Raw genomic sequence first — 27,871 nt, forward strand, 5'->3', positions numbered from 1 at the left:
ACCCTGTGTAGTGCACTACACCAGGAACAGGGTTCCAAACCACACCCTGTGTAGTGCACTACACCAGGAACAGGGTTCCAAACCACACCCTGTGTAGTGCACTACACCAGGAACAGGGTTCCAAACCACACCCTGTGTAGTGCACTACACCAGGAACAGGGTTCCAAACCACACCCTGTGAAGTGTACTACATCAGGAACAGGGTTCCAGTTGGGACACATTAAAACAGAACAGGATACTCTGGATATAAAATATAGCGATCACACATCTGGAAAACGATCATCTTTGGAGTGTCGCTTCCTCCGTTCTCCAGAGAGAAGAAAAGGAGAGAGAGGGAAAGGGAGTGAGAGAGAGGTCATTAGAGGTCCATTCTACCCCAGACCAGACCGTTCTATTCGTCCATCGACGAGGGGGGGTGGGTGGAAGAGTTCTCTCCCTGGAATGAACCATTATGACACCAGGCAGGGGTGCATAGCCTCCAGAAAGCCTCCAGATAAACGAGAGAGAGAAGGTCCAACGACAACTAAAGTCTGTCATCGTTTGTCTTGTTGCATAGCGAGGCGGTGGTTGCTTTAGTAACAGCCACCCAGTTTCAGATCGAGGGGGAGTGTTTTAGGAGAGGGGTAAAGGGTGTGTCTTGGTCCATTTCAGTCATCGTTTCTCTCCAACGCTGAGGGTTTTGGGTGTTTAGAACACCCCCCCTCTTCACAAACACTCTCACAAGGTAGACTCTTTCTGGCGCTCGCGACCATTAGATGTCTTCTTGACTTTAGAGATGCCCTCCAACATACCGGACTCCGTCACCCTGTAGAGAGAAGAGGGGGAGAAAGAGAGAAGAGGGAGAACGAGAGAAGAGAGGGAGAACGAGAGAAGAGAGGGAGAACGAGAGAAGAGAGGGAGAACGAGAGAAGAGAGGGAGAACGAGAGAAGAGAGGGAGAACGAGAGAAGAGAACGAGAGAAGAGAGGGAGAACGAGAGAAGAGAGGGAGAAGAGAGAAGAGAGGGAGAACGAGAGAAGAGAGGGAGAACGAGAGAAGAGAGGGAGAACGAGAGAAGAGAGGGAGAACGAGAGAAGAAGAGAACGAGAGAAGAGAGGGAGAACAGAGAGAAGAGAGGGAGAAGAGAGAAGAGAACGAGAGAAGTTCCAAAACGAGAGAAGAGGGGGAGAAGAGAGAAGAGGGGGAGAACGAGAGAGAGGGAGAAAGAGAAGAGAACGAGAGAAGACGAGAGAAGAGAGGGAGAAGAGAAGGGGAGAACGAGAGAAGAGGGGGAGAACGAGAGAAGAGAACGAGAGAAGAGAGGAGAGAACGAGAGAAGAGGGAGAACGAGAGAAGAGAGGGAGAACGAGAGAAGAGAACGAGAGAAGAGAGGGAGAACGATTAAAAGAGAACAGAGAACGAGAGAAGAGAACGAGAGAAGAGAGGGAGAACGAGAGAAGAGAGGGAGAACGAGAGAAGAGAACGAGAGAAGAGAACGAGAGAAGAGAGGGAGAACGAGAGAAGAGAAGAGAGAGAAGAGAACGAGAGAAGAGAGGGAGAACGAGAGAAGAGAAGAGAGAAGAGAACGAGAGAAGAGAACGAGAGAAGAGAACGAGAGAAGAGAGGGAGAACGAGAGAAGAGGGAGAACGAGAGAAGAGAGGAGAGAGAGGAGAGAGAAGGGAGAACGAGAGAAGAGAGGGAGAACGAGAGAAGAGAGGGAGAACGAGAGAAGAGAGGGAGAACGAGAGAAGAGAGGGAGAACGAGAGAAGAGAACGAGAGAAGAGAACGAGAGAAGAGAACGAGAGAAGAGAGGGAGAACGAGAGAAGAGAGGGAGAACGAGAGAAGAGAGGGAGAACGAGAGAAGAGAGGGAGAACGAGAGAAGAGAGGGAGAACGAGAGAAGAGAACGAGAGAAGAGAGGGAGAACGAGAGAAGAGAGGGAGAACGAGAGAAGAGAGGGAGAACGAGAGAAGAGAGGGAGAACGAGAGAAGAGAACGAGAGAAGAGAGGGAGAAGAGAGAGGGAAGAGAGGGAGAACGAGAGGAGAGGGAGAACGAGAGAAGAGAGGGAGAACGAGAGAAGAGAGGGAGAACGAGAGAAGAGAGGGAGAACGAGAGAAGAGAGGGAGAACGAGAGAAGAGAGGGAGAACGAGAGAAGAGAGGGAGAACGAGAGAAGAGGGAGAACGAGAGAAGAGAGAGAGAACGAGAGAAGAAGAAAAAGAAAAAGAGAGAGAGAGGGTTAGTTGAATACGTGACATGTTTAAACATCCCAGGTGCGACCTCACAAAACAAGTCTCTTACACTTCGTCCATCTCCACGTCCTCCTCATCCAGGGGCAGCTGGAGGTAGGGGTTGTTGGAAGCCGGGCGGAACTTATACCCCGTCAACACAAAGAAGATCAGAGTCGACACCTCCACTAGGAACTACAGGGAGGGACGGGGTAGAGAGGGAAAATAAAACAATTCAGACCAGCTCTCTAAAAACAACGAAGAAATGGATATCATCGGTGTCAAAGAGTTTCACCGTGTGACATCATCAGAAGTGGACGGTGTCTCACCTCGTAACACCACTGCCACTGGAAAGGCACCGTCACCTTCAGCAGGATGGCGATGATCCTCGTGAAGTAGATATAACACACTATCTACAGATGGAGGGAGGGAGGGATGATGGAGAGAGGGAGGAGGGATGATGGAGAGAGGGATGATGGAGAGAGGGAGGAGGGATGAGGGATGATGGAGAGAGGGAGGAGGGAGAGAGGGAGGAGGGAGAGAGGGAGGAGGGAGAGGGAGAGAGGGAGGAGGGATGATGGAGAGAGGGAGGAGGGATGATGGAGAGAGGGAGGAGGGATGATGGATAGAGGGAGGAGGGATGATGGATAGAGGGAGGAGGGATGATGGATAGAGGGAGAGGGATGGATAGAGGGAGAGGGAGGATGGATAGAGGGAGAGGGAGGGAGGAGAGAGATTACCCATCCTGACATCTTTCAGAACTTTCACAGAAACATAAGTTAAAATTCAAAATAACTGAGGAAGAGAGACAGAGAGACAGATGTCTCCTCACCATGACGTAGTAATGTCTGAATAGTTTGAGTTTCTCCAGGTTCATGGCAGCTGAGGTAAACAAAGAGAGAGAGACCGTATTACTACAGACAGCTACAGGGGAACTACAGGAGAACTACTGGGGAACACAGAGAGAGAGACCGTATTACTACAGACAGCTACAGGGGAACTACAGGAGAACTACTGGGGAACACAGAGAGACAGACCGTATTACTACAGACAGCTACAGGGGAACTACAGGAGAACTACTGGGGAACACAGAGAGAGAGACCGTATTACTACAGACAGCTACAGGGGAACTACAGGAGAACTACTGGGGAACACAGAGAGAGAGACCGTATTACTACAGACAGCTACAGGGGAACTACAGGAGAACTACTGGGGAACACAGAGAGAGAGACCGTATTACTACAGACAGCTACAGGGGAACTACAGGAGAACTACTGGGGAACACAGAGAGAGAGACCGTATTACTACAGACAGCTACAGGGGAACTACAGGAGAACTACTGGGGAACACAGAGAGAGAGACCGTATTACTACAGACAGCTACAGGGGAACTACAGGAGAACTACTGGGGAACACAGAGAGAGAGACCGTATTACTACAGACAGCTACAGGGGAACTACAGGAGAACTACTGGGGAACACAGAGAGAGAGACCGTATTACTACAGACAGCTACAGGGGAACTACAGGAGAACTACTGGGGAACACAGAGAGAGAGACCGTATTACTACAGACAGCTACAGGGGAACTACAGGAGAACTACTGGGGAACACAGAGAGACAGACCGTATTACTACAGACAGCTACAGGGGAACTACAGGAGAACTACTGGGGAACACAGAGAGACAGACCGTATTACTACAGACAGCTACAGGGGAACTACAGGAGAACTACTGGGGAACACAGAGAGACAGACCGTATTACTACAGACAGCTACAGGGGAACTACAGGAGAACTACTGGGGAACACAGAGAGACAGACCGTATTACTACAGACAGCTACAGGGGAACTACAGGAGAACTACTGGGGAACACAGAGAGACAGACCGTATTACTACAGACAGCTACAGGGGAACTACAGGAGAACTACTGGGGAACACAGAGAGACAGACCGTATTACTACAGACAGCTACAGGGGAACTACAGGAGAACTACTGGGGAACACAGAGAGACAGACCGTATTACTACAGACAGCTACAGGGGAACTACAGGAGAACTACTGGGGAACACAGAGAGACAGACCGTATTACTACAGACAGCTACAGGGGAACTACAGGAGAACTACTGGGGAACACAGAGAGACAGACCGTATTACTACAGACAGCTACAGGGGAACTACAGGAGAACTACTGGGGAACACAGAGAGACAGACCGTATTACTACAGACAGCTACAGGGGAACTACAGGAGAACTACTGGGGAACACAGAGAGACAGACCGTATTACTACAGACGCTACAGGGGAACTACAGGAGAACTACTGGGGAACACAGAGAGACAGACCGTATTACTACAGACAGCTACAGGGGAACTACAGGAGAACTACTGGGGAACACAGAGAGACAGACCGTATTACTACAGACAGCTACAGGGGAACTACAGGAGAACTACTGGGGAACACAGAGAGACAGACCGTATTACTACAGACAGCTACAGGGGAACTACAGGAGAACTACTGGGGAACACAGAGAGACAGACCGTATTACTACAGACAGCTACAGGGGAACTACAGGAGAACTACTGGGGAACACAGAGAGACAGACCGTATTACTACAGACAGCTACAGGGGAACTACAGGAGAACTACTGGGGAACACAGAGAGACAGACCGTATTACTACAGACAGCTACAGGGGAACTACAGGGGAAGTACAGGGGAACACAGACAGTATTAACACAGACAGTATTACTACAGACAGCTACTGGGGAACTACAGGAGAACTACTGGGGAAGTACAGGGGAACTAACAGGGGAACACAGACAGTATTAACACAGACAGCTACTGGGGAACTAACAGGGGAACACAGACAGTATTACTACAGACAGCTACTGGGGAACTAACAGGGGAACACAGACAGTATTACTACAGACAGCTACTGGGGAACTAACAGGGGAACACAGACAGTATTACTACAGACATCTACTGGGGAACTAACAGGGGAACACAGACAGTATTACTACAGACATCTACTGGGGAACTAACAGGGGAACACAGACAGTATTACTACAGACATCTACTGGGGAACTAACAGGGGAACTAACAGGGGAACTAACAGGGGAACTAACAGCACCAACTACAAGGTTCAAACTACATGTCACTCAGCTATAGTTATTAACCACTGCTAACTGTCCATGAAATGTTTCCCTCCCTGTAGATGGCTCACCTTTCCCATCAGTGCTGGAAGCCTCTTGTAGGTGACGAATAGACCTGCAAACACACACCACATTATCCTCTGATGGCCCGTCAGGGAGGAAGGAGCCCCCTTCTCAAACCCAACAGTAATAAGTCAACCAGGTCAACCATGAGGTCAACCAGGAACAACACCTCCTCCTGACAGTATACTGACGATGAGGTCAACCAGTAACAACACCTCCTCCTAACAGTATACTGACCATACAACAGGGAAGAGGATGAGGTCAACCAGGAACAACACCTCCTCCTGACAGTATACTGACCATACAACAGGGAAGAGGATGAGGTCAACCAGGAACAACACCTCCTCCTGACAGTATACTGACCATATAACAGGGAAGAGGATGAGGTCAACCAGGAACAACACCTCCTCCTAACAGTATACTGACCATATAACAGGGGGAAGAGGATGAGGTCAACCAGGAACAATCCTCCTAACAGTATACTGACCATACAACAGGGAAGAGGATGAGGTCAACCAGGAACAACACCTCCTCCTGATAGTATACTGACCATACAACAGGGAAGAGGATGAGGTCAACCAGGAACAACACCTCCTCCTGACAGTATACTGACCATATAACAGGGAAGAGGATGAGGTCAACCAGGAACAATCCTCCTAACAGTATACTGACCATATAACAGGGAAGAGGATAGCTCCACAGCAGATGAGGTCAACCAGGAACAGAACCTCCTTCCACAGGGCGTACTCACTAGAGCCCTCCTCTGTAGACTCTATTATGATGTAGGCTACGTTGGCCAGAACCTGGGACATGTAGAGAGAGAGTGAGTGTCAAACTGGTGGAAGTTTGCCAGAGATGAAGAAGAATACATCACTAAATCCATCTCGGTCAGATCATTGGTTAAACCGTCACTTCCGCACCCCCACCCCCAGGTGGACATGTAGAGGGATGATGATATAACCCCCCACCCCCAGGTGGACATGTAGAGGATGATGATATAACCCCCACCCCCAGGTGGACATGTAGAGGATGATGATATAACCCCCACCCCCAGGTGGACATGTAGAGGGATGATGATATAACCCCCCACCCCCAGGTGGACATGTAGAGGGATGATGATATAACCCCCCACCCCCAGGTGGACATGTAGAGGGATGATGATATAACCCCCCACCCCCAGGTGGACATGTAGAGGGATGATGATATAACCCCCCACCCCCAGGTGGACATGTAGAGGATGATGAGATGTTCTTGTCTAAAGATTTTCTGCATCATGTTTCAAGTTGTGTGCGGACCCCATTAAAACTTCTTTGGGACTGGGGGGGCACTATTGAGTAGCTTGGATAAAAAGATGCCCAGAGTAAACTGCCTGCTACTCAGGCCTAAAAACTAGAATATGCATATAATTAGTAGATTTGGATAGAAAACATTGACATTTCTAAAACTGTTTGAATGATGTCTGTGAGTATAACAGAACTCATATGGCAGGCAAAAACTTGAGAAAAAATCCAACCCAGAAGTGGGAAATCTGAGGTTTGTAGTTTTTCAAGTCATTGCCTATCGAATATACAGTGTCTATGGGGTCATATTGCACTTCCTAAGGCTTCCACTAGATGTCAACAGTCTTTAGAACCTTGTTTGAGGCTTCTACTATGAAGTGAGAGAGAATGAGAGCTCTTTCAATCAGGTGTCTGCCATGAGCTGATCACGCGCCCTCACGTGAGAGCGACCTGCGTTCCATTGGATTTCTGAAGACAAAGGAATTCTCCGGTTTAAACATTATTGAAGATTTATGTTAAAAACATCCTAAAGATTGATTCTATACTTTGTTAGACATGTTTCTACGAACTGTAACGGAACTTTGACTTCGTCTGGACCTTTATTTATTTTTATTTCACCTTTATTTAACCAGGTAGGCTAGTTGAGAACAAGTTCTCATTTGCAACTGCGACCTGGCCAAGATAAAGCATAGCAGTGTGAACAGACAGAGTTACACATGGAGTAAACAATTAACAAGTCAATAACACAGTGAAAAAAAAGAGTATATATACATTGTGTGCAAAAGGCATGAGGAGGTAGGCGAATAATTACAATTTTGCAGATTAACACTGGAGTGATAAATGATCAGATGGTCAGGTACAGGTAGAGATATTGGTGTGCAAAAGAGTAGAAAAGTAAATAAATATAACAATATGGGGATGAGGTAGGTAAAAATGGGTGGGCTATTTACCAATAGACTATGTACAGCAGCAGCGATCGGTTAGCTGCTCAGATAGCTGATGTTTGAAGTTGGTGAGGGAGATAAAAGTCTCAAACTTCAGCGATTTTTGCAATTCGTTCCAGTCACAGGCAGCAGAGAACTGGAACGAAAGGCGGCCAAATGAGGTGTTGGCTTTAGGGATGATCAGTGAGATACACCTGCTGGAGCGCGTGCTACGGGTGGGTGTTGCCATCGTGACCAGTGAACTGAGATAAGGCGGAGCTTTACCTAGCATGGACTTGTAGATGACTTGGTGCCAGTGGGTCTGGCGACGAATATGTAGCGAGGGCCAGCCGACTAGAGCATATAAGTCGCAGTGGTGGGTGGTATAAGGTGCTTTAGTGACAAAACGGATGGCACTGTGATAAACTGCATCCAGTTTGCTGAGTAGAGTATTGGAAGCTATTTTGTAGATGACATCGCCGAAGTCGAGGATCGGTAGGATAGTCAGTTTTACTAGGGTAAGTTTGGCAGTGTGAGTGAAGGAGGCTTTGTTGTGGAATAGAAAGCTGACTCTAGATTTGATTTTCGATTGGAGATGTTTGATATGAGTCTGGAAGGAGAGTTTACAGTCTAGCCAGACACCTAGGTACTTATAGATGTCCACATATTCAAGGTTGGAACCATCCAGGGTGGTGATGCTAGTCAGGCATGCGGGTGCAGGCAGCGAACGGTTGAAAAGCATGCATTTGGTTTTACTAGCGTTTAAGAGCAGTTGGAGGCCATGGAAGGAGTGTTGTATGGCATTGAAGCTCGTTTGGAGGTTAGATAGCACAGTGTCCAAGGACGGGCCGGAAGTATATAGAATGGTGTCGTCTGCGTAGAGGTGGATCAGGGAATCACGCAGCAAGAGCAACATCATTGATATATACAGAGAAAAAAGTCGGCCCGAGAATTGAACCCTGTGGCACCCCCATAGAGACTGCCAGAGGACCGGACAGCATGCTCTCCGATTTGACACACTGAACTCTGTCTGCAAAGTAGTTGGTGAACCAGGCACGGCAGTCATCAGAAAACCAACAGCCTCATGAATATGGTTTTGTGTACTAAAACGCACAAACAAAAAAGAGGTATTTGGACATAAATGGACTTTATCGAACAAAACAAACATTTATTGTGGAACTGTGATTCCTGGGAGTGCATTCTGATGAAGATCAAAGGTAAGTGAATATTTATAATGCTATTTCTGACTTTGGTGGACTCCACAACATGGCGGGTATCTGAATGGCTTGTTTGTGTCTCTGAGCGCTGTAAATAGTTTTTTTGAAATCTGACACAGCGGTTGCATTAAGGAGAAGTGGATCTAAAATTCCATGCATAACACTTGTATCTTTAGCAATGTTTTTTATGAGTATTTCTGTAAATTGATGTGGCTCAAAATCACCGGATGTTTTAGAACCACTGAACATTACATTGGTGCATTAACTCAAGATTTTTGGATATAAATATGAACTTTATCGAACAAAACATACATGTATTGTGTAACAAAGTCCTATGAGTGTCATCTGATGAAGATCAAAGGTTAATGATTCATTTTCTCTCTATTTTTGCATTTTGTGACTCCTCTCTTTGGCTGGAAAAATGGCTGTGTTTTTCTGTGTCTTGGTTCTGACCTAACATAATCGTTTGGTGTGCTTTCGTCGTAAAGCTTTATTGAAATTGGACACCGTGGCTGGATTTACAACAAGTTTGTCTTTAACAATGGTGTAAAATACTTGTATGTTTGAGGAATTGTAATTATGGGATTTCTGTTGTTTTTGAATTTGGCGCCCTGCAGTTTCACTGGCTGTTGGCGAGGTGGGACGCTACCGTCCCAAATATCCCGGAGAGGTTAAGAGTAACTGCTGCCTTTACAACAACTAATGGGGATCCTAATAAAATACCAACGCCCTCCTCCTCCCAGGTGTACCTGTAGAGGGATGACGATATAACCCCCCCCGGTGTACCTGTAGAGGGATGACGATATAACCCCCCAAGTGTACCTGTAGAGGGATGAAGATACCCCCCCAGGTGTACCTGTAGAGGGATGACGATATAACCCCCCAGGTGTACCTGTAGAGGGATGACGATATAACCCCCCCCCCAGGTGTACCTGTAGAGGGATGATGATATAAACCCCCCTCCCAGGTGTACATGTAGAGGGATGATGATATAACCCCCCCCTCCTCCCAGGTGTACATGTAGAGGGATGATGATATAACCCCCCCTCCTCCCAGGTGTACCTGTAGAGGGATGATGATATAACCCTCCCCCAGGTGTACCTGTAGAGGGATGATGATATAACCCCCCTCCTCCCAGGTGTACCTGTAGAGGGATGATGATATAACCCCCCTCCTCCCAGGTGTACCTGTAGAGGGATGATGATATAACCCCCCTCCTCCCAGGTGTACCTGTAGAGGGATGATGATATAACCCCCCTCCTCCCAGGTGTACCTGTAGAGGGATGATGATATAACCCCCCTCCTCCCAGGTGTACCTGTAGAGGGATGATGATATAACCCCCCTCCTCCCAGGTGTACCTGTAGAGGGATGATGATATAACCCCCCTCCTCCCAGGTGTACCTGTAGAGGGATGATGATATAACCCCCCCTCCCCCCCCTCCTCCCAGGTGTACCTGTAGAGGGATGATGATATAACCCCCCCCCCTCCTCCCAGGTGTACCTGTAGAGGGATGATGATATAACCCCCCTCCTCCCAGGTGTACCTGTAGAGGGATGATGATATAACCCCCCCCCTCCCAGGTGTACCTGTAGAGGGATGATGATATAACCCCCCCCCCTCCTCCCAGGTGTACCTGTAGAGGGATGATGATATAACCCCCCCCCCTGTAGAGGGATGATGATATCCTCCCAGGTGTACCTGTAGAGGGATGATGATATAACCCCCCCCTCCTCCCAGGTGTACCTGTAGAGGGATGATGATATAACCCCCTCCTCCCTCCTCCCAGGTGTACCTGTAGAGGGATGACGATCATGAAGATCTTCTTCTCCTTGTCTGACAGGATGTATTTAACGAAGGCCCAGCCAGTACCAATCAACGCCAGAGTGATGAACAGCAGAGCCCCCTTCAACCTGCACACACCACATTATCACACACCACATTATCACTCACAAACGTAACAGACACACATATCAAAACGTCACTGATCAGAAACATACACATGCTTTACTCATTTCCTATGTAAATACACTATTTTAGTCAATGCCACTCTGACATTGTTCGTCCTAATATTTATATATTTCTAAATTCCAATCTTTTACTTTTAGATTTATGTGTATTGTTAGATACTACTGCACTGTTGAAGCTAGGAATACAAGCATTTCACTACACCTGCAATCACACCTGCTAACCATGTGACCAATCACACCTGCTAACCATGTGACCAATCACACCTGCTAACCATGTGACCAATCACACCTGCTAACCATGTGACCAATCACACCTGCTAACCATGTGACCAATCACACCTGCTAACCATGTGACCAATCACACCTGCTAACCATGTGACCAATCACACCTGCTAACCATGTGACCAATCACACCTGCTAACCATGTGACCAATCATGTGACCAATCACACCTGCTAACCATGTGTCCAATCACACCTGCTAACCATGTGTCCAATCACACCTGCTAACCATGTGTCCAATCACACCTGCTAACCATGTGACCAATCACACCTGCTAACCATGTGACCAATCACACCTGCTAACCATGTGTCCAATCACATCTGCTAACCATGTGACCAATCACATCTGCTAACCATGTGACCAATCACATCTGCTAACCATGTGTCCAATCACATCTGCTAACCATGTGTCCAATCACACCTGCTAACCATGTGTCCAATCACATCTGCTAACCATGTGTCCAATCACATCTGCTAACCATGTGTCCAATCACATCTGCTAACCATGTGTCCAATCACATCTGCTAACCATGTGTCCAATCACATCTGCTAACCATGTGTCCAATCACATCTGCTAACCATGTGACCAATCACATCTGCTAACCATGTGTATGTGACCAATAAATGTGATATTATACATACACTATGACACACACCCATTTTATATAAACACACAGATGTAACCCCCCCCTCCAGAAATATCACCCAGACTGAAATAGAAGTCAGACTGACAGGTGGGTGATGTAGTACATGACAGCCCATCCTTCTATGGGGTGTCCCTCCGTGTTGATGAAGTGGTAGTTGATCTGAGAGGAAGACCAACATGTTATAGGATATTCCATTGTACATCACAGGCAATTGTAATTTAGTGGTGTCGGTTAGGTGGAGGATGTACGTGGAGGTCCGTGTGTGTGGGTTGCTCAGTGGGTTGCTCAGTGGGTGTGGAGGTCAGTATGTATGCATGTGTGTCTACATGTGTGTCTGTTGTACTCACGCTGTGGAAAACCAGGGAGATGGACTTGGTGAAGGCCAGAGCTGCCATCAGCCAGTGGATCTTAAACACACTGTACCTACAGGAGAGGATAGCAGAGAACGAGAGAGAGAGGAGGATAGCAGAGAACGAGAGAGAGAGGAGGATAGCAGAGGAAGAGAGAACGAGAGAGAGAAGAGGATAAGAAGGGTTATAAACTGTTCACTGTGTGCGTTCCTATGTGTACCGGTGCTTCATCAGTGTGTAGACCCAGAACAATGTCTGCCACAGGGCTTCCGGCTGATAAGATTAATGAATGAATATCCGATCAAGATAAAACTGTAGCCGGTCAGATTGTCCAGGGCTGCCCATCATACACCCTGCAGTACCATACTCTTCTCTCACTGCCTTATGAGCTGCTGAGAGACACAAACAGACAGAGAGCATAGGCTACTGTTGATTGTGAAAATAAGAGACCTCTTTCATTGCAGTAAAATGATCAGTAGAGAGTAGGTCTATAGAGGACAGCCTAGGAGTAGAGTAGGTCTATAGAGAACAGCCTAGGAGTAGAGTAGGTCTATAGAGAACAACCTAGGAGTACAGTAGGTCTATAGAGGACAGCCTAGGAGTAGAGTAGGTCTATAGAGAACAGCCTAGGAGTAGAGTAGGTCTATAGAGAACAGCCTAGGAGTAGAGTAGGTCTATAGAGAACAGCCTAGGAGTAGAGTAGGTCTATAGAGAACAGCCTAGGAGTAGAGTAGGTCTATAGAGAACAGCCTAGGAGTAGAGTAGGTCTATAGAGAACAACCTAGGAGAAGAATAGAGAGTAGGTCTATAGAGAACAGCCTAGGAGGCTACTAGCCTCCTATACTGGGGGCCCGCGATCTGAAGGCGGCGCGGGAGGCCTACGAGTGGGGTCACAGCCACGGAGACCATTGTCCAGCACCCCTGGATCAAATGGGGTTAAGTGCCTTGCTCAAGGGCACAGCGACAGATTTTTAACATTGTCGATTGCGGGATTCAAACAAGCAACCTTTCGGTAAGTGGCCAAAACGCTCTAACCTTGAAGCTACCTGCCATTTAGCAGACACAGTAGCCGATCTGACAAGGATAAAGAAATGCATGCCGCCGTGTGTGTGTGTACCTGTGCTTCAGCAGAGTGTGTGTGTGTACCTGTGCTTCAGCAGAGTGTGTGTGTGTACCTGTGCTTCAGCAGAGTGTGTGTGTGTACCTGTGCTTCAGCAGAGTGTGTGTGTGTACCTGTGCTTCAGCAGAGTGTGTGTGTGTACCTGTGCTTCAGCAGAGTGTGTGTGTGTACCTGTGCTTCAGCAGTGTGTAAACCCAGACCATGGCTATAATGAAGAAAACTCCAGCCATGAAGATGTAGAGACGAGGGAGAGGGATCTCTGCTGCTGACAGGTAACCTCCTGGGTTCTTCTCCGTCACCTCCACCTGGACACACACACACACACACACACACACACACACACACACACACAGTCAGAAAACACTAAGACATGAAAACACTAACAAGGTAATACAGAACACCACTCACGTTGAGAGTGTAGGGGCGGTTGTTGCCTGGCAGAATGTTCTCGCAGTAGTGGAAGTCGAGGTTGTACAGGCCCTCATCCAACTGGCCAATCACCATGTGGAACTGTGGAGAGGGAGGGGCCAAGGTCAGCTGTCACTCAAATAAACACCCAGCAGTGTGAGAGTTGAACAATGTGTGGAAGACTAAAAGCTGTGGAACGGTTGGAGAATCATTTGACAGTGTCTGTAAAAAAAGGTTGTTTTAAGGTTTTGCGGAAGATGTTTTGAAGGTATTTAAACGTTGTGTAAAGGTTAGTGGACTCACGCTGAAGCTGTAGGAGCCATTGATTTTCTGCACATCTAGAGTCAGCCTGTTGATCCGCCCCATCTGGAAAAACATAGTCAGAAGTTACACACACAAAGAGAGAGAGAGAAACACACAGAGAGAGAGAGAGAAACACACAGAGAGAGCGACACACACAAAGAGAGAGAGAGAAAGAGAGACACACACACAGACACACAAGCTTGGCAGATTTTTTAGTCTCCATTTTGTCCAACTCCACCTTTACTTTTTCCTCCTTGGGTTCTGGCTTCTTTTCCTCCTTCGTCCCCTCCTCCTTCAGCTCTGCATCTTTCTCCTTTTCCTCCTTCGTCCCCTCTTTCAGCACTGCATCTTTCTTCATTTCCTCCTTCGTCCCCTCTTTCAGCTCTGCATCTTTCTTCTTTTCCTCCTTCGTCCCCTCTTTCAGCTCTGCATCTTTCTTCTTTTCCTCCTTCGTCCCCTCTTTCAGCTCTGCATCTTTCTTCTTTTCCTCCTTCGTCCCCTCTTTCAGCTCTGCATCTTTCTTCTTTTCCTCCACATTACTCTTCTGTACTGTCACTTTCAAGTCATTGACAGTTGCTCTTCTTCTCCTGGAACCTGAACACACAGCCAATCAGAAGACAGCACATGATGATAATGATGGATGCAACGTGAATAAACTCTAACCTTGATACTCTGTAGTCAGGTTATATATAAAGACAACCCTACAGGTTATATATAAAGACAACCCTACTCTGTAGTCAGGTATATATATATATAAAGACAACCCTACTCTGTAGTCATGTTACATATATAAAGACAACCCTACTCTGTAGTCAGGTTATATATAAAGACAACCCTACTCTGTAGTCAGGTTATATATAAAGACAACCCTACTCTGTAGTCTGGTTATATATATATATAAAGACAACCCTACTCTGTAGTCAGGTTACATATAAAGACAACCCTACAGGTTATATATAAAGACAACCCTACTCTGTAGTCAGGTTATATATATAAAGACAACCCTACTCTGTAGTCAGGTTACATATAAAGACAACCCTACTCTGTAGTCAGGTTACATATAAAGACAACCCTACTCTGTAGTCAGGTTATATATAAAGACAACCCTACTCTGTAGTCATGTTACATATATAAAGACAACCCTACTCTGTAGTCAGGTTATATATAAAGACAACCCTACTCTGTAGTCAGGTTATATATATATATAAAGACAACCCTACTCTGTAGTCAGGTTATATATATATATATAAAGACAACCCTACTCTGTAGTCAGGTTACATATAAAGACAACCCTACTCTGTAGTCAGGTTATATATATAAAGACAACCCTACTCTGTAGTCAGGTTATATATATAAAGACAACCCTACTCTGTAGTCAGGTTACATATATAAAGACAACCCTACTCTGTAGTCAGGTTACATATATAAAGACAACCCTACTCTGTAGTCAGGTTATATATATAAAGACAACCCTACTCTGTAGTCAGGTTATATATATAAAGACAACCCTACTCTGTAGTCAGGTTATATATAAAGACAACCCTACTCTGTAGTCAGGTTATATATATATATAAAGACAACCCTACTCTGTAGTCAGGTTACATATATAAAGACAACCCTACTCTGTAGTCAGGTTACATATAAAGACAACCCTACTCTGTAGTCAGGTTATATATATAAAGACAACCCTACTCTGTAGTCAGGTTATATATATAAAGACAACCCTACTCTGTAGTCAGGTTATATATATAAAGACAACCCTACTCTGTAGTCAGGTTATATATATAAAGACAACCCTACTCTGTAGTCAGGTTATATATAAAGACAACCCTACTCTGTAGTCAGGTTATATATAAAGACAACCCTACTCTGTAGTGCTTTTTGGGCTGGGTTCTCCCTTTAGTCAGGTTATATATAAAGACAACCCTACTCTGTAGTGCTTTTTGGGCTGGGTTCTCCCTGTAGTTCAGGCCCCCCAGACAGCACACAAACACATATATAAAGACAACCCTACTCTGTAGTCAGGTTATATATAAAGACAACCCTACTCTGTAGTCAGGTTATATATAAAGACAACCCTACTCTGTAGTGCTTTTTGGGCTGGGTTCTCCCTTTAGTCAGGTTATATATAAAGACAACCCTACTCTGTAGTGCTTTTTGGGCTGGGTTCTCCCTGTAGTTCAGGCCCCCCAGACAGCACACAAACACATATATAAAGACAACCCTACTCTGTAGTCAGGTTATATATAAAGACAACCCTACTCTGTAGTCAGGTTATATATAAAGACAACCCTACTCTGTAGTCAGGTTATATATAAAGACAACCCTACTCAGTAGTCAGGTTATATATAAAGACAACCCTACTCTGTAGTCAGGTTATATATAAAGACAACCCTACTCTGTAGTGCTTTTTGGGCTGGGTTCTCCCTGTAGTTCAGGCCCCCCAGACACACAAACACATATATAAAGACAACCCTACTCTGTAGTCAGGTTATATATAAAGACAACCCTACTCTGTAGTCAGGTTATATATAAAGACAACCCTACTCTGTAGTCAGGTTATATATAAAGACAACCCTACTCTGTAGTGCTTTTTGGGCTGGGTTCTCCCTGTAGTTCAGGCCCCCCAGACACACAAACACATAAGTCTTTCCTTCAGTAGCTACTCAGCCTCGTGGCAAAATGTGTAGAACAGCATGACATTAACTCATGAATTCTTGAAAGTTGAGACTGAAAATGTGTGAAATTTTATAAAGGGAAAACATTTGCTTAGGGAATGTTCCTATTACTTTCAATATTATTCATTTCCATGTTGGTTCTTATTCCTGGAAATTCTCTTTTTTTGGTGCAAAGGATCTCAATTTCAAATGCTCCCAATAAAATGTTTAAAATAAAAAAAAAAACGGGCAATACTGAATATTAACTGATAAAATATTGTATGTAGTTTCTTGCAATAGCAATTGCAATTTGTCCAGAGACTTAGTCAACTCTGTCAGATTATTCTAAAATCGAAAAATTAGTCAGGAATACGCAGGGGCAGCTATACTATAAGGACCCTGTTTTTAATGACCTCAGTACATGCAGAGCAGCAAGACCACTCATGGTCTGTAAAGTTCATCATGTTCTGTACACTCAGTGTGTGTGTGTGTGTGTGTGTGTGTGTGTGTATATATATATATATTTCAAATGAATATTCAGACAAATATTTGTGGGGAAAAAAGTTGACATTGTCCCATCTTTCAAGAAACTCTGAGCTCTAAAACAGCAAAATGTTTATCTCAGCCTCATGGCAAAATGTGTAAAATAGCCATGAGACTATAGCATATAAAACGACAGTTCTTTCTGCACCATGGCAACACCCCCCTCCCGGGGGACTGCACTACGCCACTGCGTTGTATTGAAGGGAGGTAAATACTGCTGACCTGAGTCTTTAGTGAGTGTCTTGTCTGTCTTCAGCTGGGTCAAGACGCTGTCCTGGTCTCCATAAGACCTCACATTGACTCTACAGAAGAGAGGAGGACAAACAGTTTGTTTTTGACACACATACATGTATTCACTAGACACAAAAACACAGCTAATTTGATCTCTCTCAGACAACCGTACCTGAGGTTGTTGGTGTCAATGAGGAAGAGGAAGAAGGGCTCAACACCGCTGTGTCTGATGAGCGGACACACCGCCGTCTCCTCCGTCTGGAGAACAAACATTACAACCTTACCACCACCTTTGAGAAACATTACATTAGACCTATATGAACCCTACCCTGAAAGAACATCTCAAGAACAGCAGACCCTTTTCCTTTCTTCCTGAGCCAATCAAAATTTGCCTAGACCTATCGTCAAGTTGCTAGGTAACATGACTGAACAACATTGTTTGTTATTATCAAAACAATAACAAGCGACCCGGGGAAAGATTTAAAACGCCCCGTGACACGGTTTGTGAAATTATATCAAATGTGAGCAAAAGTCACACAGGAAGAAATATGGTAGCTCCAGTAATAGAAGTCATTTAGTCCATTTCTGAACCGTTTCATCCAGAGAAACCGTTTTCTTGGCTGTAAAACTGTTCCCTCTCTGGTATTGCTGCTCGACAGCAAACGTGCAAAGCCTATCAGACTGGCGTGGCCTGTTGTGCTCTTGGTTATACCAGGGATTAAACGATAACCAACTTTGCTCACTCTGCTCCAATGTATCAAATGTATCAAGTGTAAGAGCAGAAGACTGATCAGAGTCTGCATCCCTCACTCGCCATCACGGCTACAAACTGATGGAGGAATAGATGAGCAGGAGGAGCAGGTGAGTGAGGTCAGGTACGGGATGAGACCGGCGGATGACAGCACACGTGATATGAAAGTGAAGTGGACATTGTTGGACCGGCGCATATAAGAGACTAGTTGCTGTTGCTTTTTAAACATTTCACCCAATTTATAAAAACACAACTTTCTAATCATTTTATAACACGACACAGCGGCTTCTTTAGATCGTAAGTCAGAAAAAATGTGGTTAATATCAAATGAAACGGTACTAAAACAATGTATTATCTAGTATATTTACTGATAGTAAAACATAAACGGGAGTTTCTCAATATGCATACTACCGTGCTACAAGTGCTTTCTCCGAGGTTGTTCTTGTGAGGACGAGTGGAGAACACATAAAACAAGTACATTTCAGCAGCACTTTCACTCCCCCTCGCGCATTACCTCGCGCTGCTCCTCCCCCTTGCGCTGCTCCTCCCCCTTAGCGCATTACCTTGTGCTGCTCATCCCCCTTAGCGCATTACCTCGTGCTGCTCCTCCCCTCACGTATTACCTCGCGCTGCTCCTCCTCCCCCTCACGTATTACCTCGCGCTGCTCCTCCCCCCCCCTCCCCCCGCACATTACCTCGCGCTGCTCCCCCCTCACGTATTACCTCGCGCTGCTCCTCCCCCTCGCACATTACCTCGCGCTGCTCCCCCCCTCGCACATTACCTCGCGCTGCTCCTCCCCCTCGCACATTACCTCGCGCTGCTCCTCCCCCCCCCCCCTCCCCCCTCCCCTCCCCCTCGCGCATTACCTCGCGCTGCTCCTCCCCCCTCGCGTACTACCTCGCGCTGCTCCCCCCCTCGCGCATTACCTCGCGCTGCTCCTCCCCCCGCGCATTAGCTCACGCTGCTCCTCCTCCCCTCGCGCATTACCTCACGCTGCTCCTCCTGCCCCCCTCGAGCATTACCTCGCTGCTGCCCCCCCCCCCATTACCTCGCGCTGCTCCTCCCCCTCGAGCATTACCTCGCGCTGCTCCTCCCCCTCGAGCATTACCTCGCGCTGCTCCCCCTCCCCCATTACCTCGCACTGCTCCTCCCCCCTCGAGCATTACCTCGCGCTGCTCCCCCCCCCCCCATTACCTCGCGCTGCTCCTCCCCCGTTCGCGCTGCTCCTCCCCCCTCGCGCATTACCTCGCGCTGCTCCCCCTCCCCTCGCGCATTACCGCGCTGCTCCTCCCCCTCGCGTATTACCTCGCGCTGCTCCTCCCCCTCGCGTATTACCTCGCGCTGCTCCTCCCCCTCGCGTATTACCTCGCGCTGCTCCTCCTCCCCTCGTGTATTACCTCGCGCTTCACTTCCCCGTTCACTGAACCTTCTCCCAGCCAGGACAATGGCAACAATAGAGACCAAACAAGATATACACAAAGCAAAAGTCTTACTTCATAACTATCAGCTAGCTATATGTGAATCGTAATAATGTAGTTAGATAGGTAATTTTTGCCTGTTAAACTAAGAATAATGTTAAGTAAGGTAGATTCAAGTCTTTGTGGCTAGCTAGCTAACAGTAGTAGCTAGCTAGCTAACAGTAGTAGCTAGCTAGCTAACAGTAGTAGCTAGCTAGCTAACAGTAGTAGCTAGCTAGCTAACAGTAGTAGCTAGCTAGCTAACAGTAGTAGCTAGCTAGCTAACAGTAGTAGCTAGCTAGCTAACAGTAGTAGCTAGCTAGCTAACAGTAGTAGCTAGCTAGCTAACAGTAGTAGCTAGCTAGCTAACGTTAGCCCTATTGAATTACTATGGGCTTGCGATCTACGCTCACTACAGTGGGTATCGTGGGCCGGCAAACATGCGAAAATGAACACATGTATTTATTAACCGTATCAAGACAAAATATTGTATTCAGGGAACATATGAGAGATGAATAGGCAACATTTTCTTCAGATCAAATCATTTTTACACTTTTTTTTTACCAACGTTTTTTTCTTCATATTTCTGTTCATACTTTCCATTGACGCGTGATATTTTGATGTCAAAATACGAACAAAAATATGGAACAAATGGAATACACATCGGAGAAGTGCCCTTCACGCCCTGTTTCACTTGGATTTGGACTCATGTTTCGACCCTCCAGTGCTCGAAGCGCAGTAGATTGCATTTTGAGAAACACCAAATGTCTCACATAGTAGTCTATATCTCACCTTATCTACTTGATAGTGAAACCAATACCATGGTATTGTTGAACAGTCGATTTTGATTGGCTGGCGGGTCGTTCTAGAGAGTGCATTCATTTCAGATAATGGAAGAGTAGTTGCACAAGTGATTTGGTTTTGATGAGATCTACTCACTGTGTAGGACAGCATGCCATTAACACGAGACTTGTAGAGACTGAATCCCACCTATATGGAGAGAGAAAACAATGATACACAATTCACTAACTGGAGACAATATAGCCAGAGATGAAGCTGCACACACATCAGTTGTTCTTACAGGGTGCTTGCTGTTGTCCTCGGGCAGTCTCAGGGAGAGAACGTTGACGTCCAGGGTTCCGTTGGCAAAGAAACCAAAGGTGTTGAGATGAACCACAAATCTAGAGTCATTCTGAAAGAGAGAGAGAGGTGGAGGGGAAGGGAGAGAGAGGTGGAGGGAAGGATGGAGAAAGAGGTGGAGGGAAGGATGGGGCAAGAGGGATGGGGAGAGACAGGTTGGAGGGAGGAAGAGAGTTGGGGGAGGGAGGAGGAGAGAGTTGGGGGGGAGGGAGGGAGGAAGAGAGTTGGGGGAGGGAGGGAGGAAGAGAGTTGGGGGAGGGAGGGAGGAAGAGAGTTGGGGGGGGAGGGAGGGAGGAAGAGAGTTGGGGGAGGGAGGGAGGAAGAGAGTTGGGGGAGGGAGGGAGGAAGAGAGTTGGAGGGAGGGAGGAAGAGAGTTGGAGGGAGGGAGGAAGAGAGTTGGAGGGAGGGAGGAAGAGAGTTGGAGGGAGGGAGGAAGAGAGTTGGAGGGAGGGAGGAAGGAAGAGAGTTGGAGGGAGGGAGGAAGGAAGAGAGTTGGAGGGAGAGAGGAAGGAAGAGAGTTGGAGGGAGGGAGGAAGGAAGAGAGTTGGAGGGAGGGAGGAAGGAAGAGAGTTGGAGGGAGGGAGGAAGGAAGAGAGTTGGAGGGAGGGAGGAAGGAAGAGAGTTGGAGGGAGGGAGGAAGGAAGAGAGTTGGAGGGAGGGAGGAAGGAAGAGAGTTGGAGGGAGGGAGGAAGAGAGTTGGAGGGAGGGAGGAAGAGAGTTGGAGGGAGGGAGGAAGAGAGTTGGAGGGAGGGAGGAAGAGAGTTGGAGGGAGGGAGGAAGAGAGTTGGAGGGAGGGAGGAAGAGAGTTGGAGGGAGGGAGGAAGAGAGTTGGAGGGAGGGAGGAAGAGAGTTGGAGGGAGGGAGGAAGAGAGTTGGAGGGAGGGAGGAAGAGAGTTGGAGGGAGGGAGGGAGGAAGAGAGTTGGAGGGAGGGAGGAAGAGAGTTGGAGGGAGGGAGGAAGAGAGTTGGGGGGGAGGGAGGAAGAGAGTTGGGGGAGGGAGGAAGAGAGTTGGGGGAGGGAGGAAGAGAGTTGGGGGAGGGAGGAAGAGAGTTGGGGGAGGGAGGAAGAGAGTTAGAGGTGGCATTTTTTATCCAAGTATGACAAATATCAATGTGATAAAAATGTATACATTTTTTTTTTTACCTTTATTTAACTAGGCATGTCAGTTAAAGAACTATTTCTTATTTCCAAGGGGCAGGATGACAGATGTGTACCTTGTCAGCCCTGAGATTCGAACCTTTCGTGTACTAGTCCAACCACCAGGCTGCCCTGCCTCCCCGTCACGAGAACGGCGACGCGGTAGACAGTGCATCTCGCTGAATGCGTTAATAACATCTCAGCTGATGTAACGTTAGCCGGCCAGCTAACTAACCAAACATTTTCTAGTTGTTTAGCTGCAACGTTTCTTTGACAGTCCAGTGTAAAAAAAAATCACAGACACATTAAAAAAAGGTTGCCTAGTTAGCCAGCCAACTAAATAACTGGCTAAGTTAAGTGATTAGTAGTAGTTGCAAACAAGTTGCAGAAATCCCCTGGCGTAGGAGCTAAACAAGTGCTACACGTTAGCCAGCTAGCTTAGCTATGGCTGAAAACGGGAAAAAAAACATTGCTACCACTATCCCAAGTTCGCATATTATTGGCTATAAGTACACATGACCTGAAAACACACAGTATATGAAGTAACGTTAAAGCAAGGTTGGTGTTATTTTACCTTTAGGGCGAGTTTGTGTCTTCTTGCTTCGCAAAAGACCAGCACGAGTAGAAACACCGCTAAACCAACGCCCCCATGTCGTCCCATGGTGGCTCACTAGACGGCTGGTAATATGTTACACAACTAGAGTATTACACCTATTCACTACAGAATAAATTATATTCCTTGATAACGAGTGAAAATAATCAATTTACCAAAACTATTTTGATTCCCTAGTTCACACTTCCTGGTATCATTGCTACTTACACGTCACCAGAGTAACCGGTGCTCTGCTGCGGTGCTCCCAGGCGGAGGGAGGGTGTAGGACAACACAAAACACCAGCTACGGTTTTAAACAGTCTTCTCCAAAGACTGAATATAGTTTCCTGAGAAATAATTACTGTTGTAAATGTTTGTTCTCAATGCATCAGTCAGGTTTAGACTAAAATAAGTCAGTCCAATATGATGATGATGGTGACTGCACTTTGTGACCTGTGACCACAATAATCTCCTAATAACAGTTTTTCTTAATTCAATGAAATGAAGGATTTCATGAATGGATCAGATACATGTGTTTGTGTAGAGGTAGAAATATTAAAAGCTTAAAAAATATATGAAAATACTGTCACGCCCTGGTCTTAGTATTTTGTGTTTTCTATATTTATTTGGTCAGGCCAGGGTGTGACATGGGTTTATTTTGTGTTGTGTTTATGTATGGGGTTTTTTCGTAGGTTTTGGGATTGTGGCTTAGTGGGGTGTTCTAGCAAAGTCTATGGTTGCCTGAGGCAGTTCTCAATCAGAGGCAGGTGATTCTCGTTGTCTCTGATTTATTTAGGCAGCCATATTCTTTGAGTGTTTTGGTGATTGTTCCTGTCGCTGTGTTTAGTTTGCACCAGTTTAGGCTGTTTCGGTTTCACGTTACGTTTATTATTTTTGTATTGTTTGTTTCATCATTTTTGTATTGTTCGTTTCATCATTTTTGTATTGTTCGTTTCATCATTTTTGTATTGTTCGTTTCATCATTTTTGTATTGTTCGTTTCATCATTTTTGTATTGTTCGTTTCATCATTTTTGTATTGTTCGTTTCATCATTTATTAAAGATGTATCGAATTAACCACGCGACTCTCTTTCACCCGAAGAAAACCGTAACAGAATCACCCACCACACCAGGACCAAGCGGAGTGGTGACAGGCAGCGGCAGGAGGAGCTACGAAGTTTGGAATATACGACTTGGGAGGAAATAGACAGGTGGGCGGTCGACCCAGAGAGAGTGCCGGAGCCCGCCTGGGATTCGCTGGAGCAGTGCGAAGAGGGCTATAGGAGAATGGAGTCGAAGAGACAAGCACGGCGGCGCAGAAGGAAGCCCGAGAGTCAGCCCCAAAAATTTATTGGGGGGGGCTCAGGGAGAGTGTGGCATAGTCAGGGTTCAGACCTGAGCCAACTCCCCCTGTTTATCGTGAGGAGACCAGAGCCGGTGTTGGAGGTGAGTGAAGCAGAGACTGAAGGAGTTAATGGGGAAAGTGGAGGAGAGTTATGAGGGAGTTGCTAGGTTGGTGCTTTAGGTACGATATTCGCCCGACGGAGCGTGTCGGGGATTTGATGGCACCTGGGTCAGCGCTCCATACTCGTCCTGAGGTGCGTGTTAGTCGGCTGGTGAAGATTGTGCCAGCCTCACGCACTAGGCCTCCTGTGTACCTACCTAGCCTTACACGTCCTGTGCCAGCCCTGCTCTCAGGCTCTCCAGTACACCTTCACGGTCCGGTCCATGCTGTACCACCTTCACACACCAGTCCTCCGGTGGCAGCTCCCCGCACCAGGCTTCCTGTGCGTGTTCTCGGCCCAGTACCATCAGTGCCAGCACCACGCACCAGGCCTTCAGTGCGCCTCGCCTGTTCAGCGCTGCCAGAGCCTTTCTCCTTTCCAGCGCTGCCGGAGTCTCCCGCTTGTTTAGCGCTGCCGGAGTCTCCCGCCTGTTTAGCGCTGCCGGAGTCTCCCGCCTGTCCAGCGCTGCCGGAGCGCTGCCGGAGTCTCCCGCCTGTTTAGCGCTGCCGGAGTCTCCCGGTCCAGTGCCGGAGTCTCCCGCTCCAGCGCTGCCGGAGTCTCCCGCCTGTCCAGCGCTGCCGGAGTCTCCCGCCTGTCCAGCGCTGCCTGAGTCTCCCGCCTGTCCAGCTGCCTGAGTCTCCCGCCTGTGTCTCCCGCCTGTCCAGCGCTGCCTGAGTCTCCCGCCTGTCCAGCGCTGCCTGAGTCTCCCGCCTGTCCAGCGCTGCCGGAGTCTCCCGCCTGTCCAGCGCTGCTGCCTGAGTCCCGCCTGTCCAGCGCTGCCGGAGTCTCCCGCCTGTCCAGCGCTGCCGGAGTCTCCCGCCTGTCCAGCGCTGCCGGAGTCTCCCGCCTGTCCAGCGCTGCCGGAGTCTCCCGCCTGTCCAGCGCTGCCGGAGTCTCCCGCCTGTCCAGCGCAGCCAGAGCTGCCAGTCTGCATGGAGCAGCCAGAGCTGCCAGTCTGCATGGAGCTGCCAGTCTGCATGGAGCAGCCAGAGCTGCCAGTCTGCATGGAGCAGCCAGAGCAGCTAGAGCCGCCAGTCAGCCAGGATCCGCTAGTCAGCCATGATCTTCCAGATCCGCCAGTCAGCCAGGATCCGCTAGTCAGCCATGACCTTCCAGAACCGTCAGTCAGCCAGGATCTGCCAGAACCACCAGCTAGCCAGGATCTGCCAGAGCCAACTACCTGCCTGAGCTTCCTCTCGGTACTGGGCTTCCCCTCGGTACTAGGCATTCCCTCAGTGCCGAGCTTCCCCTCAGTGCCGAGCTACCCCTCAGTCCCGAGCTTCTACCTCAGTCCCGAGCTGCCCCTCAGTCCAGTGGGGTCCTTGGTGAGGGTTATTAGGCCAAGGTCGGCGGCGAGGGTCGCCAATCAAAGGACGCGTTACAGGGGGACTAAGACTTGGTTGAAGTGGGGTCCACGTCCCGAGCCGGAGCCGCCACCGTGGACAGACGCCCACCCGGACCCTCCCCTATGGGTTTAGGTGTGCGGCCGGGAGTCCGCTCCTTGGGGGGTGGGGGGGTTCTGTCACGCCCTGGTCAAAGTATTTTGTGTTTTCTATATTTATTTGGTCAGGCCAGGGTGTGACATGGGTTTATTTTGTGTTGTGTTTATGTATGGGGGTTTTTCGTAGGTTTTGGGATTGTGGGGTGTTCTAGCAAAGTCTATGGTTGCCTGAGGCGACTCTCAATCAGAGGCAGGTGATTCTCGTTGTCTCTGATTGGGAACCATATTTAGGCAGCCATATTCTTTGAGTGTTTCGTGGGTGATTGTTCCTGTCTCTGTGTTTAGTTTGCACCAGTTTAGGCTGTTTCGGTTTCACATTACGTTTATTGTTTTTGTATTGTTCGTTTCATCATTTATTAAAGATGTATCGAATTAACCACGCTGCATTTTGGTCCGACTCTCTTTCACCCGAAGAAAACTGTAACAAATACCTTTACATACTTGTAGTCTACTATTAATCAAATCAAACGTTTATTAATCACATGCACAGAATACAGCGGGTGTAAATGGCACAGTGAAATGCAAGCTCCTATACACAAAACATATCTCCCTTAAAGCTCTGAGGAAGGCCGTGAGGCCGAAATGTAAAGCTTACTAAAGAGCAGTGATTCTATCAAGAGCAGTGATTCTATCAAGAGCAGTGATTCTATCAAGAGCAGTGATTCTATCAAGAGCAGTGATTCTATCAAGAGCAGTGATTCTATCAAGAGCAGTGATTCTATCAAGAGCAGTGATTCTATCAAGAGCAGTGCGCGGGTTCTTTCTTTTTTTCTCTCTCATCTTATTCAACCATTAAAAAGCAAAGTCCCTGAGCAGTGACCACCTGAGACATGAAGCTAATTCAAGACAGTTAAAGGGAATATCTGGTACATCTGTATACTTTTCCGCCAGTAGTTCTGAAAGTAGGCGCCAGGGCCAAAAGTGGTCCTCAAAACTGTCATAATACCTCACATATGTGCAGATATGTTCACCATGTCATTACTCTCTCTCTCTCTTGCTCTGCTGTGTGTGATTCTTTCTAGTTGTCAGTCAAATGGTGAGGCTGAATCTCATTGTCTGGAACTCAAATTGCTAGAGGTTGGCCCACGTGGGGGGAAATGTATGGAAATGGCACAACACAGCTTCCAGAAAACATTGGCTTTCAAAGCAGGCATTTCACACATTGACACACCCAGCCCAAAGCAGGCATTTCACACGTTGACACACCCAGCCCAAAGCGGGAGGTTTAAGAAATACTAACTAGTTCCCAAAGTACCGAAGCATGTCTTTAAACATTCAGAATGTTGCAGCTCGATAGCCTCTCGTTTATGATAATACATCCTTCAATTACATTGGACATTTTTAGTTGTTTAGCAGACGCTATTATCCAGAGTGACATCCAGAGCATTTCAACTGAGGTAACATACATTACAGATATTAGGATTAAAAAATACTTACTAGTTCGCAAACGTTCATAATGTTGCAGATAGCTAGCATATCTAATTTAAGATAATACATCCTTCATTTACATTTTACATTTGAGTTATTTAGCTATCAAACAGAGTGAGACCAGAGCATTTTAACTGAGGTAAGTAAGACAATCACATATTACAGTCACAGTGATGTATTTTGTGAACAGTCCATGATTTGCATTTGAAAAGCTCTTAATTACTTTCACTCTCTGGCACAAAACCCCAAAGTTAACTGTTCACTCATCATGTGATGTTGAGACTTTTTTTTGGGGGGGGGTAGATCATCTTTAATATTGCAGATAGAAAATGTCTTCCAAAAATGTACTTTTTTGAATAATTTCCAATCCACCAAATATTTGTTTGTATATATATACAGTGGGGAGAACAAGTATTTGATACAAAGCATGTAGAGGTCTGTAATTTTTATCATAGGTACACTTCAACTGTGAGAGACGGAATCTAAAACAAAAATCCAGAAAATGTATTGCATGACATAAGTATTTGATCACCTACCAACCAGTAAGAATTCCGGCTCTCACAAACCTGTTAGTTTTTCTTTAAGAAGCCCTCCTGTTCTCCACTCATTACCCGTATTAACTGCACCTGTTTGAACTCGTTACCTGTATAAAAGACACCTGTCCACACATTCAATCAAACAGACTCCAACCTCTCCACAGTAGCCAAGACCAGAGAGCTGTGTAAGGACATCAGGGATAAAATTGTAGACCTGCACAAGGCTGGGATGGGCTACAGGACAATAGGCAAGCAGCTTGTTGAGAAGGCAACAACTGTTGGCGCAATTATTAGAAAATGGAAGAAGTTCAAGATGATGGTCAATCACCCTCGGTCTGGGGCTCCATGCAAGATCTCACCTCGTGGGGCATCAATGATCATTTTTTAAATTTTTTATTTTATTTCACCTTTATTTAACCAGGTAGGCCAGTTGAGAACAAGTTCTCATTTGCAACTGCGACCTGGCCAAGATAAAGCATA

The 27,871-nt window shown here is 46.9% G+C and overlaps 1 protein-coding gene across 4 annotated transcripts; it reads right to left on the minus strand.

Annotated features, from left to right (window-relative positions):
• Positions 1-69: 69 nt before the first annotated feature.
• LOC112239073 (protein GPR108) lies at positions 70-22,747 on the minus strand. Of its 4 annotated transcripts, none has more exons than XM_042318897.1 (19): positions 22,651-22,747; positions 22,405-22,508; positions 20,635-20,745; positions 20,493-20,543; positions 17,517-17,602; positions 17,336-17,415; positions 14,152-14,507; positions 13,914-13,976; positions 13,611-13,712; positions 13,374-13,507; positions 12,080-12,155; positions 11,818-11,891; positions 10,631-10,748; positions 6,089-6,219; positions 5,425-5,468; positions 3,042-3,091; positions 2,539-2,622; positions 2,283-2,404; positions 71-805 (listed from the first exon to the last, which is right to left on the minus strand). In XM_042318897.1, exons 2-19 carry the CDS (start codon positions 22,489-22,491, stop codon positions 718-720), a joined length of 1,857 nt encoding a protein of 618 aa, XP_042174831.1. In that variant the 5' UTR covers positions 22,492-22,508; positions 22,651-22,747; the 3' UTR covers positions 71-717. The 4 variants fall into 4 exon arrangements, with proteins under 4 accessions (XP_042174833.1, XP_042174831.1, XP_042174832.1 ...); XM_042318898.1 differs by lacking the exon at positions 22,651-22,747 and adding an exon at positions 22,599-22,621; XM_042318899.1 differs by lacking the exon at positions 22,651-22,747 and having other exon boundaries at positions 70-805; positions 14,158-14,507; positions 22,405-22,644.
• Between the last annotated feature and the right edge of the window lie 5,124 nt (positions 22,748-27,871).

The sequence above is a fragment of the Oncorhynchus tshawytscha genome, unplaced genomic scaffold, assembly GCF_018296145.1.
Source record: "Oncorhynchus tshawytscha isolate Ot180627B unplaced genomic scaffold, Otsh_v2.0 Un_contig_447_pilon_pilon, whole genome shotgun sequence".
NCBI classification, from domain to species: domain Eukaryota; kingdom Metazoa; phylum Chordata; class Actinopteri; order Salmoniformes; family Salmonidae; genus Oncorhynchus; species Oncorhynchus tshawytscha.

What these genes read in the sequence shown, in the direction of transcription:
- LOC112239073 (XM_042318897.1), bottom strand. Translation starts at nt 22,491, where the DNA reads ATGGGACGACATGGGGGCGTTGGTTTAGCGGTGTTTCTACTCGTGCTG. An exon ending in ATGGCATGCTGTCCTACACA is followed by an intron (nt 17,603 to 20,492) that starts GTGAGTAGATCT and finishes TTTGTTCTCCAG; the next exon opens with ACGGAGGAGACGGCGGTGTG. An exon ending in ATGTACTACATCACCCACCT is followed by an intron (nt 10,749 to 11,817) that starts GTCAGTCTGACT and finishes TGGTGTGTGCAG; the next exon opens with GTTGAAGGGGGCTCTGCTGT.